We start from the raw sequence: 17,947 nt of genomic DNA, 5'->3' as shown, positions 1-17,947 counted from the left end.
TTGTATAACCATCAGCAGTACAAGCACAAAAATGATCAGATCACGAGCCATAACACGTTCCCTCCCCTCCCTTTCCCTTCCTAAAGCTTCTTCTTCCAGATCGAGGATAGTCAACCAATCTCGATCACTCGCAACCGTCTCTGACCCCCCTGTAAGACATTATGGAGGTCTCAAAGACCAAGATCGAATCTTCACCAATCTGTACCTGAAGCATGATCATGGGTTGAAAGGAGCGCAGAGTAGAGGAGATTGGCACAAGACCAAGGAGATCATACTCAAGGGTGATAGCTGGATCATCCAGACGATCAAGGATTCAGGTTTGAGGGGGAGAGGTGGGGCTGGGTTTCCTTCCGGGTTGAAGTGGAGTTTCAGTGGGTGTCTCTTTCATACCATATCACGAAGCAAAGGTGGTAGTTCGACTTGGCTCGAGTATCGATCTCGTTGATCCGGTTGGGATATTGTACTGATGATATCGATGTGGTGTCTGTGATTAGTGAACAAACCTGGATGGGAGAAAGATCCTAGGTGAGTTGACGGTTTAGCTTCGTGCTCGATTTTCTAGCAGTCTAGAGCTGATCCTAACTGTCCTATCACTATAACTCACACAGACCTCGATACCTCGTCGTCAATGCGGATGAAGGTGAACCTGGAACATGTAAAGATCGAGAGATCATGCGAGGTGATCCCCATAAGCTCGTTGAGGGGTGTCTGGTAGCTGGACGAGGAATGAATGCCAATGCTGGTGAGTTGATTTTATCTCAATCCATCTGATCAAAGTCTGGGTTGTCATTCACAAGCAACCAAGCTAACATCGATGATTGATACACAGCGTACATCTATATCCGAGGAGAATTCTACCAAGAAGCCTCGCACGTTCAACAAGCAATCGACGAAGCGTACAAAGCCGGTCTGATCGGTAAGAATGCCTGTGGATCAGGCTACGATTTCGACGTCTACCTGCACCGAGGTGCTGGAGCTTATATCTGTGGAGAGGAGACCGCCCTGATCGAGTCCATCGAAGGTAAACAGGGTAAACCAAGATTGAAGCCCCCCTTCCCAGCCGATGTCGGTCTTTTCGGATGTCCCACCACAGTCGCCAACGTCGAGACCGTCGCTGTGGCTCCTACGATTGCCCGACGAGGTGGAGCATGGTTCGCAGGCTTCGGAAGAGAACGAAATTCCGGTACCAAAGTTTACTGTATCTCCGGACATGTGAATAACCCCTGTGTGGTCGAGGAGGAGATGTCCATCCCTTTGCAGGAACTTATAGAGAAGCATTGTGGAGGTATTAGAGGTGGATGGCAGAATTTGAAGGGTATTATTCCTGGTGGTTGTTCGGTGCCCGTCATTCCTCGATCGGATTGTGAGAAAGTCTTGTGAGTGTTTTGTCTCCTGTCTCACTCGAGGTATCACCATCCCACCCACTTGTCATCGCAATCCCACCACTCACACACTAAACATAACTACATACATTCTGCAATAATGATTTGCTGACATCTGTTTATGCGACTATCGCAGGATGGACTACGATTCCCTCAAAGACGCCCAGACATCCCTCGGAACCGGAGCAGTAATCGTAATGGACCAAACAACCGATATGATCTCTGCCATCGCTCGATTCTCCAAATTCTACAAACACGAGTCGTGCGGTCAATGCACACCTTGTAGGGAGGGTACGACATGGATGATGAACATGATGGATCGAATGGTAGAGGGACGAGCGCAGGAGAGAGAGATTGATATGTTGTTGGAATTGACCAAGCAGGTTGAAGGGCACACTATCTGCGCGTTGGGTGATGCGGCTGCTTGGCCTATTCAGGGGTTGATGAGGCATTTCCGTAGGTCCACTTCCTCTTTACTCTGATTTATGATGGTAACCATCTTAAATGTCAATTCTCTGTCTGTATTGTGTTCATCGATGACAATAAATGCTAATTATATTATTTGCTCGACAACAGGACCAGAAGTGGAAGCTCGTCTGGCAGCTTTCCACGCCAAGAACGGACAGACCTTATTCGGTGGTAGCCTATTATCAGAGGCAGATACGCGATATGCCATTCCTGATAACCTAGGTGGTGATGCTCATAGGAACGTCGGCCAGATCTCGGCGCCATAGATGGTGGGTTTGTAGTAGTTGTAGGGGGTTAGTTCTAGGTTCTAGGTTTTTAGGATTTATTGACTGTTATGCATTTGCGATCCATATATCCTTGGTGGTGCTATTCGCTAATTGCCTACGGGAGATTATTGGACCCGTGCACGAGTGATACAGATGAACGACAATACATGCAATGCGGTATAAGAGGTGAGAATGCAAATTCATGATTATGGTCTAATTTCAACACTTGGCAGATGCTAGAGTGATGATCAACTCTACCAGTCCCCTACTTCCCCTTCCCCTTCCCCTTCCGATGGGACCTGCTCATCCTGACTACCTTCAGGATTATCTTCCATCTACACCTGCAGCTGATCTTCAAGCTCCAGCTCCACTTGATCAGGCTCAGACCAGTCAGACGGGACACCTTCTTGCTCTTCATCCGTCACCATATCAGACATGGTGAAATCCATATCCACACCTTCGTCCGCTGCTATACGCTGTGATCCGCATAACAAGCATCAGTACAATTGACATCCAGAACCATAGAAATCTACAGAGCTTCACTCACTGCATACTCAAGGAACAGCCTCATCATGTACGCTTGGAGATCTTCCATCCTGAACATACGCTGGACGAAGCATTGCTATGGTTTACCGCAGGGTGTAAATCAGATCATCGGCCTCGTCCTTTTCATGTAGTGCAAGTTGTACTCACCCCATTCCTCGCCAACGCAGCAGCAGTCTCATCAAATCCAAGTTCAGGATACTTGGGTGTTCCCCGGAAACTAAGTTCAGATCATTCCATATCAATGGGGCGTAAACGAAGATTTACACATAGGCCCAACAAAACTTACAATGCCATGATATCCGTTAGATCTGAGAAATCCAACTTTGCAGGAACGTACATGAACCAACTATGTCAATCATACATCAATCAGTATCCTGTGAAGTATATTGGAAGAACAGAACTCACGGTATCAAATGAGGTTGGAACCATTCCGTGAACATGGTCATCTTGATGACCATCGAATTGGTACTCATCAATCTTCTAAATCGACCACTAACATCGACCCATGGTATCAGCGAATTATCGTCTACGCCATGCATCGACGAGACGATCTACTCACCTCCATCCATTCCCATCAATGTCCAACAGGAATTTATGCCTATTCAACTCTTCTGCACCTTGATGTCCTGCCCATTGGATCTCCTGCCTAGATATCCAGGTAAAGATCAGCTGTAATCCCGGTTTAGTCTTCCAAGGTACAACAGGTGCACAGCTAAAACGGTGAATCACTCACCTCATATCCTCGCATGTCCCATCTTCCTCAGAACACTGTATAGGCCTACCAGATAACTTCATATCGTAGTAAAACTGCATGACCTCTTCGGTAGAATACTCATCCTCCAGCGAAGTCAACGGATCGGTCATACTTCTTTCTTCTCCGCCTTTTGACTTAGTTGACGAAGAAGAGGAGGAGCCGGAAGAAGCGTGATACTGGGTTTTTCCTGTCCGATGGTCATCTCCAAGTTGATCATCTTCACCACCAGGTAAACTTTGTCCAAGATCGGGAATCATAAATGCCATTGGATCGTTTGAGGTATTCGCTGCGAAGTGATGTAGTCGGATTCGATGGGATTGCCGCCATGGTAATGTGCGGTTCATCATTGATATTCCTGTGGGACTGCCTCGCTATGTCGTTGAACAAGTTTGAATTTGGTCAGCGTGGGACAGAGGATTGAACCGTTCGGACTGCTCGACCACACTCACCCAAACAAGCTTGGAGCTATCTTTCTCCTCCCAGACAGGATCTTTACCGGGATTATCATGGAATTGATCCAATGGTGTTACAAGTATATCCGAGCTACAAGTTCATATCGTCGTAAGCTACAGCGCAAGGGTCATAAAAAACAGCTTACTTTATGGAAGTCTTTGCCAAGCTGAAAAGCGGTAGTAGCTGCGTATGAGGTTTGGGCAGCGAGTCATGACCGTGGGGCTCAAGTGTGAGTCCATGTAAAGGGATGAGGTAGGGGTCTGGGGATGCAATCATGGTTGATCAGCTTCAAGGCAGTTACAAGTATTTGCAAAAAGTAGCTAACTCACTTTGACATGGATCTCCAGCTTCCAAACTATCATAAATAAACGATTTGCCTATCAATCAGAAACCAACATAATTGAGATCTTAGCTCGTCCCACATCGTATAGTCCCAAGTGACCAAGTCAAACTCACCCTCACTATACCCCCTATCCTTCCTAAAATTCGTCTTCGGCGCACAGCTCCTACTGAGCTTCACCTCACTATCATCCGTTTCCTGCAGAAGCGTCGTCACCTCTCCCCTTAAACCCAAATCAATGAGTGATCCCCTCCGAGCCCAGGAGAGGTATATCTGCGGTTGGTCAAATATCGAGAAAGTAGCTTTCATATTGGGTAAGTACTTTATAAACCCTTTGAGGAGGTTGGAAGTTTCGTGGGCTCGGGGTAGGGTCCCGCCCCATTTTAAGCCTCCGGGGTCTCTTATCTGTGCGATCCGGAGATGTCAGCTTCGTTTCATCTATGGGATACAGTCACGATAGGACGATGTAGCTCAAGCCAAAAGAACGAATGTACGCAAGCGGATCACGGATGTAGCAATCATAATGTGGTTCAGACCATAAAGTAGGCAAACAAAACACATCCAACCCACCTCAATCTCCACCTCCCCATCCTCAATCACAAGCGTAAAAGTCTTCTCCATATTCTCCACCAACTCCATCCTCCTTTTCATCTCCTCCTTGGGCAACGCAAAGAACGGCGCCAAATCAAGATTGATCCTATCGTACTCATCGGGCAAAACCAAATTATGTTCCATCGCAAACTCCCACCATTTATCGAACCCCTTTGGAGGCTTCCTACCATATCGCCTCGTATACTCCTTCACAGCTTCTTCGAGGGTTCTGCTCTGTCTAGATAGGAGCTCTTCCCATCGTTTCTCGCCTAGGCTTAGTAATTGTGGAATGGGGTGGGGGGCACCCTCTTCGGATGATACGATTAGATGTCCTGTGGGCGAATAGGTATGATGACTGTGACTATGATTATGGGTATGAGAATGTGTATGAGTGTGTGAAGAGAGTGTATGAGATTCGGGGAAGAGGGAGCGTAATCGATGTAAATCCCTTTGATAGGCCTCTACGGGCGAGACGAATCGACATAATCCGTCATCCTCATATTCATCTTCTATCTCCCCAGCACCTAATATCCCTTCTCCCCTCTTACTCCAATTCAGTAGCTTGTCATTCCTAGCATGGTGGTAAGCTGTCCTAGCTGTAAACCCCAATAATCCAAGTAAGAGGAGATATACCAACGCCCGCTTAGGCGATCTGACGTATTTCGGGAGATACCTCTTCCTAGGCGTTGGGGTCTGGCTCAAGCTGAATTGAGGAGGTTTGATGTGAAGTTCTCTGTTGCGGTCTAATCCTGCTGTGGGCGATTCGGGGTATTCCCTCTGAGGCGGGCGGTAGGAGGGGACGGCTGGAAGGTTGAGAGGTGATCGAGGGGGTGTGGAGGTTGCTCGGTAGGGTACTCGGGGAGAGGGTTGAGAGTGGGGCATCGTTAAGGGGAAGATGAACTTCTTGACATAGACCGAACGTGAGAAGGTGAAGATATGATGAGGTAGGCTAGACCGTGTGAAGATGAAAGTGACCGTATGTGAATGAAGGGTATAAATAGATTTTGTTTTGGTGATGATGATTCCTTGCTGAGTTGTGGAGGATCGATCACCTTACCCGTATGCCGGTATTTTCGAGGAGAGTCAAGCTAAGCACGCCTGATGGGTGGAGACGGGCAGCCTATTGGGGTAAGGATACCTATTGTGATAAGGATAAAAAGCAAGATCAGTGAGATCCACCATGTAGCTATACAAGAGGATTAATAGAGTGAACAGAGTGAGTGAAGGTGTTAAGCATGGTAAGTAACCTTTTGTGCCTTCTATTTGCATTTATTCGGACATGCAGCAGCCCAATTAACCGTGCAATGGAATGAGTTACCCTGAACGATCGACAAGAACGCCATCCCACATCCCCTACTTGGTCCTGAAATACCGAGAACGGATACTGTATGTGCATGTGCATGTGCAGGTGCAGAATTAATGAGAGGTACAGTCTATGCATAGATCCATCCCACTACCTAATCCAACGCATCCCCATAGGCCCCAGGCGGCTGCTTACGACTAGGCTCAACATGAGCATAAGCATGTGAATCATGTATGTTAAAGTCATCCAATCTCAGTGGACGCAATTTGAAGCCCTACACCGAACACCATGATCAGCATTCCAGACTTGACATATGCTGGCCCGATAGATGGCAGACTTACCTCTCTTCGAGCTTCCTCCAGACCCTCTTTACCAGCTTTGCCCTTTTCCCTCATCACCTCACGTACAGGTACCATAGCTGCGTTCCTACATGTTTCTCGTAGATCCGAACCCGATAATCCATCCGTCTTGAGGGCTAATTGCGGGATGAATGGGGATTCGAGTGTAGTATGTGCAAGCATCTATGGTGAACATCAAGGTTAGTTGGATTGTGATACGAAGTGCTACACAGAGCTAAAATCAGCTCACGAGTGTCAAGATCTTTATTCGCTGATCGTAATTGGGTAACCGTATAGGGAATCTTTTAGGCATCCGTCGGAGAATAGCAGGATCGATACTTAAAAGGGGCTTAGTGTCAGCGTCTAGTTTGTCTAACCTTGGTCGGTACGGAAGCTGCTCACTCGTTTGGCCTATTCGTAGCTCCCAATACCAGTATACGAGTATCCGTTCCAGATGTCAACCCATCCCATAGTCTATGGAAGTGCTGCGTCAGCTTCTTACCACCTGTGTGCCAGCGGTAGCACTCACGTCATGAATTCCGCTTTCATCATTGCCGTCACCTCGTGGTCTCCTGCCGATCTTTCTCGAAACAGTGAATCTATCTCGTCGATGAATATCTAAGTGTGTGAAGAGACCCTCGTATCAACATCCTTCCTCGCTGATGACAATTAAATTGCCATATGTACTCACTATACTGGGCTGTACTTTCCTAGCCAAGGAGAATAGACCAGCTACCAGCTTATTTGACTCTCCAAACCACTTATTCGTCCTACCACATATCATATATTAGCTTTCTTCCCAATCGTACTTGGGAAAGTATTGGCTTACAAGCTTGACAAAGGCAAATTGATAAACGTCGCCCCACTCTCCTTCGCCAAAGCCTTTGCCAACATCGTCTTCCCGCACCCCGGATGACCATACAGCAGCACACCCTTCGGAGCAGCCAATAGCCCCCCACCAGCTGAAGCGAAGAGCTCGGGAAACGTCAAAGGGTAAATGACAGTTTCCTTGAGGGAATTGATAATTTCGTCTAATCCTCCTATCGAGTCGAAGGTCACATCTATCTTAGAGGGAGGGACGATCTCCCCCGCTATCGTTGATTCATATTCGTCTAGTTCTAGTTCCGATAGCTGCTTATCCGTCAAGCCTGTCTCGGAGAGTAGGAGTTTACCTTTCTCTTTGGCTTTTTTGGATGATCGGGAGGATGGGGATCCGCCGTCGAGGGAGGAGAGGACGTATCGGAGGGCGTAGTATAGTGCTACCTGTGGACTTCGGTGTAAGCTGGGGATCTACGTTTCAGCCTCAGGTGTGTTTGGGATAGCTTACCTGCGATGCGGCAAAGAATGCAACTATTTTGGAATGAAGGGCAATTAACAAGACATCCTGGATTATGATTGTATATTGAGTTACTCACCATCCATCACTACCCTTCCTACATCTCTTCGTGACATGATTACGGTATTCTCACTCCTGGTATGCTCAGTCAATCTAAAGTGGACATGTATCGATTGTTCGTTTGATTTGTAGGTGTCAAATGCGATAATGACAACCAAGAACATCCAAAACTCGCTTTCATACTGAAAATGATTCATGTTTTCGGCATCCTTCCATCGCATCAACCGGTCATTGGTAACAAATAGGCACACGGCGTTGTTGTGAGGGAGTGAGGCGTGCCTACTTCTGGTTTGTTTTGTTTTTGCCGTTTGGTGATCATCGCGCCTGCTTTTTCCTGAATACCTGTGATGCACAAACAATAAAACAAATACCAAATCAAAGCTGATCAATCAACATTATCTACCTCTCATCAATATTCCGATACTAACAACATCTGTCTCGCTATAGTACCCGGGTTGACATACACACTATCCACTCCATCATGTCGTCCCAGCCCCTATCTCAAATGATGGGTGGTCTCTCCCTAGGCAACGGCGGAGGTCCTCCATCACCCTCACCAGCCGGACGATCACACACCAACACCAACTCTTCATCTCAGAATCGACTTCCCCCCGTCCTCAAGAAATACATGAACCCAGGTCTAGTGCGACCACCCAATACAGGCTTGACTTCCTCCTCTTCTTCGGTCTATGGTGAATCCCAGAGAGGTCCATTGTTGAAATTGGCAGGTATAAACGTTCCCGTCTCTTCTAAATCCACTACCAACTCTCCCGCGGGGAAGTTAAAACAACATACTGCACATGGATTACATGGACCTGTGCATTCCACCTCATCACGGGCTTTGTCCTGCTCCATCAATCCGAACGTACCTAAACACCCAGGTGCCGCTCAGGCTTCATCAAGTAAGGGGTTGGATTTGGGTAAATACGATGGTGGGCTTGAAGCGGATGTGGAAGGGAAGGAGGTGCCGACGGGTGAATCTGCCAAATTGCTTGAAATGGATAGTGGAAGGTATGTCAAAATTCTTCACTCTTCACTGTTCACTGTTCGCTCATCCCTCTTCATTGATGTTACCGGCAGGGTATTGTAGCTAACATCGTAGTGTGCTTTCTGCCTTACAGCGGAGGAATACCATTATCCCTGCCCCAATTCCAGATAGGCCGTCCACTGGGTAAAGGTAAATTCGGTAGAGTCTACCTGGCGCGAACGAAGGCACCACCCCACTTCATAGTGGCTTTGAAATGTTTACATAAATCGGAGATCGTCCAGGGAAAAGTGGAGAAACAGGTTAGGAGGGAGATCGAGATCCAACAGAACCTTAGGTTAGTCAAGTCGAACTAACACAACATCACTGTCCATGGGTCTCTGTGTAGACGACTAATCACGTGGATTGATGATTAAATGATTGTAGACATCCCAACATCCTTCGATTATACGGATACTTCCACGACTCCAAGCGGATTTTCCTGGTATTGGAATTCGCAATGAAAGGTGAACTGTACAAGCAGTTGAGCAAATATGGGAGATTCGACGAGAAGAGGAGTAGTAGGGTGAGTCTGTCAGCCCTTTCACATTGGGAGAGGTCACAGCTGATAGTCTCCTGTGGATAGTATATCGCTCAGATGGCTGACGCTCTGTCATATCTACACAAGAAACACGTCATGCACCGGGATATCAAGCCTGAGAACCTGCTGATAGGGTTGAAGGGGGAATTGAAAATTGCTGATTTCGGATGGAGTGTGGTGAGTGGCGTTCTTCCCGCCTACTCTCGTATCCCCAGTCTTCCAAGCTAATTCCTTGGTGTCGTAAATAGCACGCCCCATCAAACCGACGAAACACCCTCTGCGGTACTCTCGACTACCTTCCACCCGAAATGATAGAAGGTAAAGAACACACTGCCCAAGTGGATCTATGGGCGTTGGGTGTATTGTGCTACGAGTTCCTAGTTGGAAGTCCACCTTTTGAGGTGAGCCACAATCTTTTCTACATCGCTGTTGAGCGGGTCATGTAGCTCATTCCCATTTCGATGTGAAATAGGATCACTCCGGCCACGCGGCTACGTATAAGAGAATAAGGAGCGTGGATCTACATATACCTGAGAGCGTCTCTCCTGAAGCTGCTGACCTAATCACAAGGGTGAGTGTCTTGAACTCGAGATGTGACTTGGAAGAGATATGCTTATTGAGAGCTGGGTATGATAGTTGCTTCGATATACTCCTGAAGATCGTTTGGCCCTCTCAGAGGTATTGGTGCATCCTTGGATCTTGAAGTACCAGAAGAAAAGATCAACGGGCGGTGTGAGGGAGTCATAGATGTTGGGTTACCCTTTGAAAGCATAACAATGTGTATAATAGATTAAACAACGGAATTCGGGATTTTACCAATACCTACCCCCCACCTGCGAACCAAATTTTCTTTCCTTGTTCTTTGTCCTTCTATTGGTATTTCGTATAGTAATTTGTTTGGATCCTTGCATGAATCTGGCCGATACATCGTGTTCTGTGTGAACGACACAAAGGATCGAATAGCAGATTCGTAGACTGGTGCGCTGACCACGCACTGACCGATTAATGTGTGCACCATTTACATATGGTGATAGGACTAATCAAATCCGAATTCATAACATTAACACGTAACACATGGATCAAGTACATGACTTGATGGAGATATTAATGACCTTCAGATTTACCGTTCCCAAAATGAAAGCTAAATCTCCTTGATCTCAAAATCTGAATCAACACTACCATAGTCCGACCACGCGGTCTGGTCGCCAGCCCTGAGATGATCCGTGCCCATCCTTCTGTAGTGTAAAGATCCAGCTACCAAATCGGTGATCTCAAGAGGCTTCTCTCGATTAGGTTCGAACTCCAAGACCCCTTCAACCTCCGGATTGACGTAAGCCCGCCATTCTGATTTGATCATCATTTTCGCGAGTAAGGTTTTTCTGGACGATCCGTCAGAATCTTCGTTGGTTGACGAACTATCGATTATCACATTCCTGGATGATTCATCAGTAGTATACCCCCCGGGTATATCATCAGGAATATTGTTCGAGGATGAGCTATCAAGGTGACCCTCCCTGTGCGAATCACCGAGACCACCTAGACCTTCTTTCAGCCCCTTGGATTTTACCCAGTACTTTCCATTCCTCATATCAGATCTCTCAAGTAAGATCCTCCTAGGGGTTATACGAAGATTCTTTGTGGTTCTCCCAAGCTGATATCGATTATCATTGTCCAATTCCATATACATTGTCCCGCTCAAGGGTATCGTGTCCCATCCGAAGGCCTGGTAACTCTTGAGCGAAATTGTCTTGCCATCAGGTACAGAGACAGAGACAGTTTCGTCTTTAATCTCGATGGGTATATCCCCTTCGGCAAACAACCTTACGGTCTTATCACGCTGGGAGTGTTGGTACGCCTCGCTTGGCTGATCATATTTCGAGAGCACGTCATACACCGTGAAGTCGTCGTTGAGAGCATCAACGTGGAATTTGTACCACCCGACAAATTGACGCTCACTCGGTTTAGCTTTGTCAAGCTGGGGGAGGAAATCGTTGGTGATGACTATGGCTGTGTTGATGAGGTGAGGAGTATCAGCCTGTACACGTTGTTATGAATGAAGTACGGGCAGTTACAGCCAGGTCGAACGCTAACGCTACAAATACACGGAGGGGGCAGGTAAGACTTACAGATCCATTGAGATTGATTGGACATCCTGTGAAGGATTTGACGGTGCTTGTTGCGTTCTTGAATGAGAATTTAAAGCGCAGTTGACCTGACAGTAGAAGTCAAAATCAGAGGCTATATATCAGTCAGGTCTGCTCCCATGGGCGGATTGGCGTAGACGGTCTAACAAGGGACCCTCTGCTGGAGGCTGACTTCCCAAGAGAAAGGATCATCTTCTCACGACCTTCGTGCAGGTGCAGGCATGCGAGATCGCTTCGAAGTTTGTCGTCATTCTAACAAGGGACTGCCATAAAAAAGATCCTAAGAAGTTGATGCGCATAAGCAGTCGCACAAAAGCACTCGCCAGAAGGCAAGGCACGATGACCAATCGACTGGATCCAGATTGCCTTTGCTTATATCCTAGTGACGAACACGGGACATGCTATACCATGACACTCTCCAATACTCGGATAACTTCTCGCTGAGGCGATGAAGTGCATATAGACAGACATAGAGATGCAACTAATTGGCTAAATTTGAAGGTTATTTCGCTTTATCAACTGTCTTTCGGATTTTCTTTCACTCTGCTTTGCTCACATCTACGGGAGGTAATGATAAGAAACTAAACTATGTAATTCAAGATTCAAGGTGTCCTTATCGCCCAAACCTTGCCAAATCAATCGTCCCGGCCTGTGACCTTTGGACGGAAGCCTAAGGAAAATGGGATGCCCTCCTGAGACTGGCCGTTCCAGGAGAGAGTGCCAATTTGCGTTCCAAAGTTGATATAGCCCTGTTCAGCTTTGTGGCTGTACACTTCCGAGCCACTGGTAATCCCAGCGGTGGGGAGCACGTACTCAGGGACCTCATCAAGGACCGCTTTGGTTGTAGCATCCTCATTCAGCTTGTTGACGGACAAGGTAGCTTTGGTTCCCGAGGGGATCTTGTATTTGGACAAATCGTCTGTGGTAGTCGCCACCATCTCCATCGTCAAAGAGACATTATAAGTCGGAGCTGGACCACCGCCGACGGGCGCCAGCGAACCTTTGACGGGACCAATATCCGACGTACTGACGAAGGATATCCCCCCTCCCCCTTCACTTTCTCTGATCGTTCCCCCAAATACAGTGGGTATAGTTGATGGGTTGTTGGTGTCAGTCAATCTGGAAGTTTTACCTATCTTTTCCAGATATTGCCTCAAATTTAGGCTTTCTTTTGAGAAGCTCAATTTCCACCCGGATCCGGCGCTTGAGTGAAATTGATGTCGTCCTGTTTTGCAAGCAAATGTTAGCGTTGGGCAAGCGAGCCCCGGTTGAATCTCCGTTCAAGAGGAACAGTTGCTACTCACTCATGATAACAAACGAAAATATTCTTCGGAAATGACTTTGATGAGTGGCAAAAAGACTCTTGCAATAACACACCTGTCGGAAGGATTGATCTCTTCGAGGATATATATGCATGAGATGACAGGGAAGTCACGTCCTTCGCTCAAAGTCCCTACTCGCAAAGGCTTCTTGCAAGAAAAAGGAGCGAGTTTAGTAACTACAAGGGATATGGTCTGACCGTGCGGTGGATGTGCCAAAATGGAGATCAGAAGAAAGTTGAGCTCTTGCATTGGGAAATGCGCCAACTTCATATGCATTGCCAAGAGGATCTAGCCTTGGGAGCTCTTTTCATCACAAGGGGTGTTTCAGAGAGCCAATTCTCCTCTTCGGGCATCTTACGCTTGCGTCGCCTGATAAACGCATTCTCAAGACTGGTCTAGAAACAGCCGTACGGTCAGAAAGGAGGGGAGAGCCTTTTTGTCTAGATATCGAGCGATTTGTTTAACTCGAATTGTACTGTAAGAGCCTAGACTTCTTGTGGAAAGATCGACAGGAGAGATGCGCCCAAGGATGCTACTGTGTCAGACTGTTGAAGTGGAAATGAGCCGAGTCAACTTGGCAACATGGTAATCGTCAGAAAGAGTGCTTCCTCACCTGTTCTATGCATTTGCGAGGGCGAGGCTTGATTACAGATTCCCCCGACTATCTGTCTCACTGAGTCTTGATACGGGTTAAGAAGGGAGCTTCACACAGTCCATCCTTTCTTGCTAAACACACCACATCCAGCGTCATAGCTCTTTATCCTCTCATGCTTCTCTTTGGTCTTCTGCGTGATCCGCCGGGCGCTAGGAGATGACAAAAAGGGAAGATCTGAAAACCTTGTCTCTTTGTGAGGTTCTCATACGTAGGAGCATCGAGCAAGGCTCCTATCATACCTTCACGCGGATCTGGCAGAGGCAACCCAGATCTCCTCAGCTTTTTCTCATGGAAGCGAGCCTTTATCCTGTACCTCCCACTGAGTCCGGCCAATGCCAATCTGTGACATTGCCTGACAGTATGGACATGCACCTGGTCATGAAGTCACTCGTGCATGGACTCAAAAATCCACTTATGAGAGAAGGATGTCAACCGGGTATTTCCTTTGCATTTGGGTTCCTGTAACGGATGCACATAAGCAGCTGTGTAAACGCACTGACCAAAAGGGTACAATATTAAATCCGCTGGATCCGGATTGAATCTGCTTATATACTAGTGCGAGAATGTCATCTATGACAATTCCGATTGTTTACATTTTACGAGAGTGTCTGCTTAGGACCTGCGGGGTAGCTTTCTCTTCGACACAAATGAGTCAGTGGCTTTAAGGTCGCATACCGCTTGGGCATCTCGCAGAGCTGTGGATGCATAGATTGAAGAACCGAGCATTGTCTCCATTTGTCCTATTCAGTCAAGACTTTGGTCCATCGTGAAGCTCTAACGGATGGATAGTGAGTCTCGCACAGGTGTCTAATCGTCGTCGTGCAATGGTGGTCCGATCTTCCCGGGTCAGAGCAGCAGGTATCATGTCGATAATCACTGGCGGAACTCTTGAACTCGGATAAATCGATAATACCCCGCTCTTCGACTGGTAACAACTATATTCACAAGCATCTTTTAACGCGGTCTCAACCCACCCAGCTTCTTCTCCATCTCTGAGATCTCGCAGATAGTCATGAAGACTAATGAGGGTAAGTGCCAAGGTACCGTCTTTCGGATCGAAAGGATCCGCAAGGGAGAGATCGAAAGGTTTCACATGGGTGAGATCGTGTGATTCCACTTGGATATTAGCTGATCCCATGAGATTTCGACTCTCGAATACTCCACCGGTCGACCCGCGATATGATCTGAAGTACCCTGGGATGGATCCTGTACCCCATTGCACTCTGAATACCTTATGCACATCTTCTTTTATATGACCTTGCGCATCCGTGTATGTCGTGGGAGTGGTAACGATATTTCTGTTCTTGCCTGGCACAGTGAACCGATTACTAAGGACACTTCCTCTCCTGTATCTGTCACTCCTGTACTGTAGGAGGGAATTCAGATTGGCCTTTCTTTCGGCTTTACCGCTGGAGTAGATGAAAGTACCATCACCGAAATGAGTTTGATCCCTTGATCGTTCACAATAGTCGGAGAGGAAATCTCTCTCTTCTTCATTCAAAATGCTTTGAGAAATAGCTACAGAGTATGGTACTGTAATTAGTATCCCAAGCACAATGACACTCCTCATCAACACGTGGACCACACCTACCGCTCTGTCTTCTGGCAGAATATCTGTTATAAAAGTCTTCTGCCTCTAGCGCATATACCTGATTATATCTGTGCTGAGAACGATCCAGAGCTGCTTCATACCCTGAGCTCCCATCGCTGGGTGGGAGTGGTGCATGAAGATTGATACTTCTCCTCCGGGCAGTCAAGTCGTCCATACCTTACCGAGGCTTAAATGGCGTACGGGTGGACATGATGGCGAGCTAACGTTGACAATAAAGCCAACGATAACGCCCTGGATATTGGGTATGCAGATTGTTGAGGAGATTACGATATGAACTAAGTCATCTTGGGAACAGGGAGGTACATCTAGTATCTCCTTTCTACCTTGTCTTGTATAACTGCATCGGAACACCTTTCTACCCTCACAGCCTTTTACCTTCTATGTTTTGCCACTCTCAATGACTGTGGAAAAGTGCCACTCATACCTCCACCGTTCCACCGTTGGATTTTGCTTCCGCTGCGTAATTCATGATCCATAAAAAGTCCATCATTCTCGTCCATGTAGGACTTTGTAACTCGCTTTCCTTGAGAAATATCTATACATACGCTTGAATCAACTTACTATCTCCTCAAATCTAATCTAGAAAAATGTCGTTTCTCTTTGGTGGTGGAAGTAAGCTCTGTCTCCCCGTGGAATTTTATCCTGTCCTCGATCTGCTTGACTGATCTGGGTTTTTTGTGTACTCGAACAGACCGATCGGTCGAAGGGTCCGTAGATCCTGCTAAGATAGAGATGGCCGTTGCTGAGCTAGGTGAGACCAAATATTCAATACATAGGCATAGAGGCGGTGTAGGCTGACTCTCATATATCGTAGATATGATTACCGATGTTTTGTATGTACATCCTAATCCGTCTACACCTGGAAAATGGAGTTATACCGTCGGCGAATGATGGAAATTATAGCTGAGACAAAGCTGCTGACGGCTGAATGGGATTATAGCAACCGACTCGTCAACTCATGTCACGCCAAATGTATCTCCCAGAACCCAAGTAACCATCGATACGTGGAAGGAGATCTGTTGAAGGGGGAGAGTGTGTGTATCGATAGGTGTACCGCTAAGTTCTTTGAGGTGAGTTTTACTGGAAGATCCCCTTTTTCGCCGAGGAATGACTGGGACTATGGGACAGAAGAGAGGAATCGATCGAGCGAGGGCATGAGGAATATGGAATTTGGGCGATCTTCGGTCAAGGAGAGACGGGAAGTGGGCATCGGATCAGGGTGTAACAGGCGTATCCATTGGAGTGTTTCGTGTGAAGGATACTGACCGAACATTGTCATCTCGCAGGTGAACAAGAAAGTAGGAGAGAGGATGTCAGCGATGGGCAGTGCAGCTCAAGCTACCGGTTCTTTCGGTCGATAGATCTCATAATACCTCAAAACAGCATCAATTATCATATTTATATATAATGTATTATATGCAGGATATACAACTTCTCACGCACAATCATACCAATACAACAATTCGAAACGACGAGACATCTCGAAAGACAGAGTCTGAAAGCAGATCGAGAGGTATAGGCGAGAGGGTAAAGATGGTATAGCAGGGAAGGAAAGGTCACTTCGGTCACAGAGCCGTGATCGGATGAATTGTACCACCCAACGCAGTCTCATCTTTCAATGCTGTCCGGCATTCTGGAGCGACACTGAGACACAGCGTCTTCGTATCAAGCAGCCATTGCAACTCTTTCTTCTTTTCGCTCTGCTTGTCGTGCTGCCAGAAACGTTCATCAGCGTACACTCTGTAACGGATAAGACCACGTACCTTCGGCAGCTGGCTGAGCTGTAGTAGGCTCTTCCACCGGAACATCTGGCAAAGAGACTGGCTGTTGATCCGGTACGGACGGTATAGCAGGCTGTAGTGAGAAGTACGACGGGTCTATCAGCGTTGATCGGGCAAAAGGTGGGATGAGAAGCGCTCACCAAAGCTTCTCTTTGCAATTGTTCCAGCTCCTCTTGTACAGCTTCCTCTTCTTCAGGGGACATACGAGACATGAGAGCTTCGTCGATCTCCTATACTCGTTCGACCGGATAAGCTCCTGAATACTCCTTCTACGGCAGGGAGTGACTTACCCGTTGATATTCCACACCTTCTCTAGTCTGATCCATCAACTTCTCCACTTTCTCCAAAGACATCTCCGCATGTAACTGCTTCAACACATCCGCACCCATCTCGAGTCCATGCATCACTGTATTCTGGATTTGGGTGAACTCGATCGTACTGACCTATTGAGCGGAATCATTCAGATTAGCTGGACTCCTCCTTGAAATATGCAGATCATCACCTACGAGTTCTTGTAAGGTCATCAATTGAGCATCCGTCTTAGCCAGCAATTGCTCCTGATATTTCCGTTGTCGAAGAGCAGTCAACGCTCGTGTCTATGCCCATGGTCAGCTCTCATACCATTATCGAGCACAGATGACATACTTTGTTACCCGCCTTCAACGCTTCTCTAGCTATTTCCTGCTCCCTGTTCAACACCACTTGAAGCTGTATTCTCGGTCAGCTGCACTCAAAAGTATGGTCGAAATGACAGCTTACCCTCTTCTGATACTGCTTCATCTTATCTCTCTGCAGCTTGAGACTGCTCGCCCGTCATCAGCTTAGACCGAATCTATAAACAAGCTCTCACTCACTCGAGAATTGCCCGATCTTGAGCTGTTATCTTGGGTCCTGGTTGAGCCATACCCATCTTTACTAAAGCTGTCTGAAAGTATCCCATGGTGCTGTGATGCTATGTCCTCTCTCAACTATAAGGATGTATAGGTTGATATGGATTGATGAGCGTATGCATAAGAGTAGCAATTAAGGTA

At 47.0% G+C, this 17,947-nt stretch overlaps 9 protein-coding genes across 9 annotated transcripts; 3 read left to right on the top strand and 6 right to left on the bottom strand.

Moving 5' to 3' along the window:
• Positions 1-31: 31 nt before the first annotated feature.
• Positions 32-2,116, top strand: I302_106859 (NADH dehydrogenase [ubiquinone] flavoprotein 1, mitochondrial; the record flags this gene model as incomplete). Its single annotated transcript, XM_019192489.1, has 6 exons — positions 32-371; positions 495-525; positions 609-742; positions 830-1,376; positions 1,519-1,838; positions 1,959-2,116. 6 exons carry the CDS (start codon positions 32-34, stop codon positions 2,114-2,116), a joined length of 1,530 nt encoding a protein of 509 aa, XP_019045486.1.
• A 335-nt stretch (positions 2,117-2,451) lies between these two features.
• I302_106858 (uncharacterized protein) lies at positions 2,452-5,682 on the bottom strand (the record flags this gene model as incomplete). Its single annotated transcript, XM_019192490.1, has 12 exons — positions 2,452-2,592; positions 2,664-2,738; positions 2,810-2,879; positions 2,949-3,008; positions 3,068-3,154; positions 3,222-3,308; positions 3,396-3,787; positions 3,866-3,959; positions 4,015-4,129; positions 4,199-4,246; positions 4,326-4,614; positions 4,780-5,682. 12 exons carry the CDS (start codon positions 5,680-5,682, stop codon positions 2,452-2,454), a joined length of 2,361 nt encoding a protein of 786 aa, XP_019045487.1.
• A 575-nt stretch (positions 5,683-6,257) lies between these two features.
• I302_106857 (uncharacterized protein) lies at positions 6,258-7,893 on the bottom strand (the record flags this gene model as incomplete). The annotated part of the gene is made up of 9 exons (XM_019192491.1): positions 6,258-6,377; positions 6,445-6,624; positions 6,692-6,779; positions 6,844-6,915; positions 6,971-7,059; positions 7,133-7,211; positions 7,271-7,704; positions 7,769-7,791; positions 7,857-7,893. 9 exons carry the CDS (start codon positions 7,891-7,893, stop codon positions 6,258-6,260), a joined length of 1,122 nt encoding a protein of 373 aa, XP_019045488.1.
• A 425-nt stretch (positions 7,894-8,318) lies between these two features.
• Positions 8,319-10,149, top strand: I302_106856 (uncharacterized protein; the record flags this gene model as incomplete). Its single annotated transcript, XM_019192492.1, has 7 exons — positions 8,319-8,848; positions 8,959-9,159; positions 9,249-9,387; positions 9,448-9,579; positions 9,651-9,803; positions 9,875-9,973; positions 10,039-10,149. The coding sequence occupies 7 exons, from the start codon at positions 8,319-8,321 to the stop codon at positions 10,147-10,149; spliced, it is 1,365 nt and encodes a 454-aa protein (XP_019045489.1).
• A 394-nt stretch (positions 10,150-10,543) lies between these two features.
• I302_106855 (uncharacterized protein) lies at positions 10,544-11,553 on the bottom strand (the record flags this gene model as incomplete). Its single annotated transcript, XM_019192493.1, has 2 exons — positions 10,544-11,409; positions 11,529-11,553. The coding sequence occupies 2 exons, from the start codon at positions 11,551-11,553 to the stop codon at positions 10,544-10,546; spliced, it is 891 nt and encodes a 296-aa protein (XP_019045490.1).
• A 628-nt stretch (positions 11,554-12,181) lies between these two features.
• I302_106854 (uncharacterized protein) lies at positions 12,182-12,854 on the bottom strand (the record flags this gene model as incomplete). Its single annotated transcript, XM_019192494.1, has 2 exons — positions 12,182-12,771; positions 12,851-12,854. The coding sequence occupies 2 exons, from the start codon at positions 12,852-12,854 to the stop codon at positions 12,182-12,184; spliced, it is 594 nt and encodes a 197-aa protein (XP_019045491.1).
• A 1,417-nt stretch (positions 12,855-14,271) lies between these two features.
• I302_106853 (uncharacterized protein) lies at positions 14,272-15,325 on the bottom strand (the record flags this gene model as incomplete). Its single annotated transcript, XM_019192495.1, has 3 exons — positions 14,272-15,041; positions 15,115-15,230; positions 15,297-15,325. The coding sequence occupies 3 exons, from the start codon at positions 15,323-15,325 to the stop codon at positions 14,272-14,274; spliced, it is 915 nt and encodes a 304-aa protein (XP_019045492.1).
• A 397-nt stretch (positions 15,326-15,722) lies between these two features.
• I302_106852 (mitochondrial import inner membrane translocase subunit TIM10) lies at positions 15,723-16,496 on the top strand (the record flags this gene model as incomplete). The annotated part of the gene is made up of 5 exons (XM_065870345.1): positions 15,723-15,747; positions 15,827-15,886; positions 15,950-15,968; positions 16,076-16,205; positions 16,422-16,496. The coding sequence occupies 5 exons, from the start codon at positions 15,723-15,725 to the stop codon at positions 16,494-16,496; spliced, it is 309 nt and encodes a 102-aa protein (XP_065726417.1).
• Positions 16,497-16,800: 304 nt separating this feature from the next.
• On the bottom strand, positions 16,801-17,856 carry I302_106851 (uncharacterized protein; the record flags this gene model as incomplete). The annotated part of the gene is made up of 8 exons (XM_019192497.1): positions 16,801-16,847; positions 16,899-16,989; positions 17,057-17,146; positions 17,207-17,359; positions 17,423-17,512; positions 17,562-17,624; positions 17,676-17,718; positions 17,771-17,856. The coding sequence occupies 8 exons, from the start codon at positions 17,854-17,856 to the stop codon at positions 16,801-16,803; spliced, it is 663 nt and encodes a 220-aa protein (XP_019045494.1).
• Between the last annotated feature and the right edge of the window lie 91 nt (positions 17,857-17,947).

Source organism: Kwoniella bestiolae, chromosome 5 (genome assembly GCF_000512585.2).
Source record: "Kwoniella bestiolae CBS 10118 chromosome 5, complete sequence".
NCBI lineage: Eukaryota > Fungi > Basidiomycota > Tremellomycetes > Tremellales > Cryptococcaceae > Kwoniella > Kwoniella bestiolae.
Note: the sequence above shows the minus strand (reverse complement) of the source record. Positions and strands in the feature narration are given on the sequence as shown.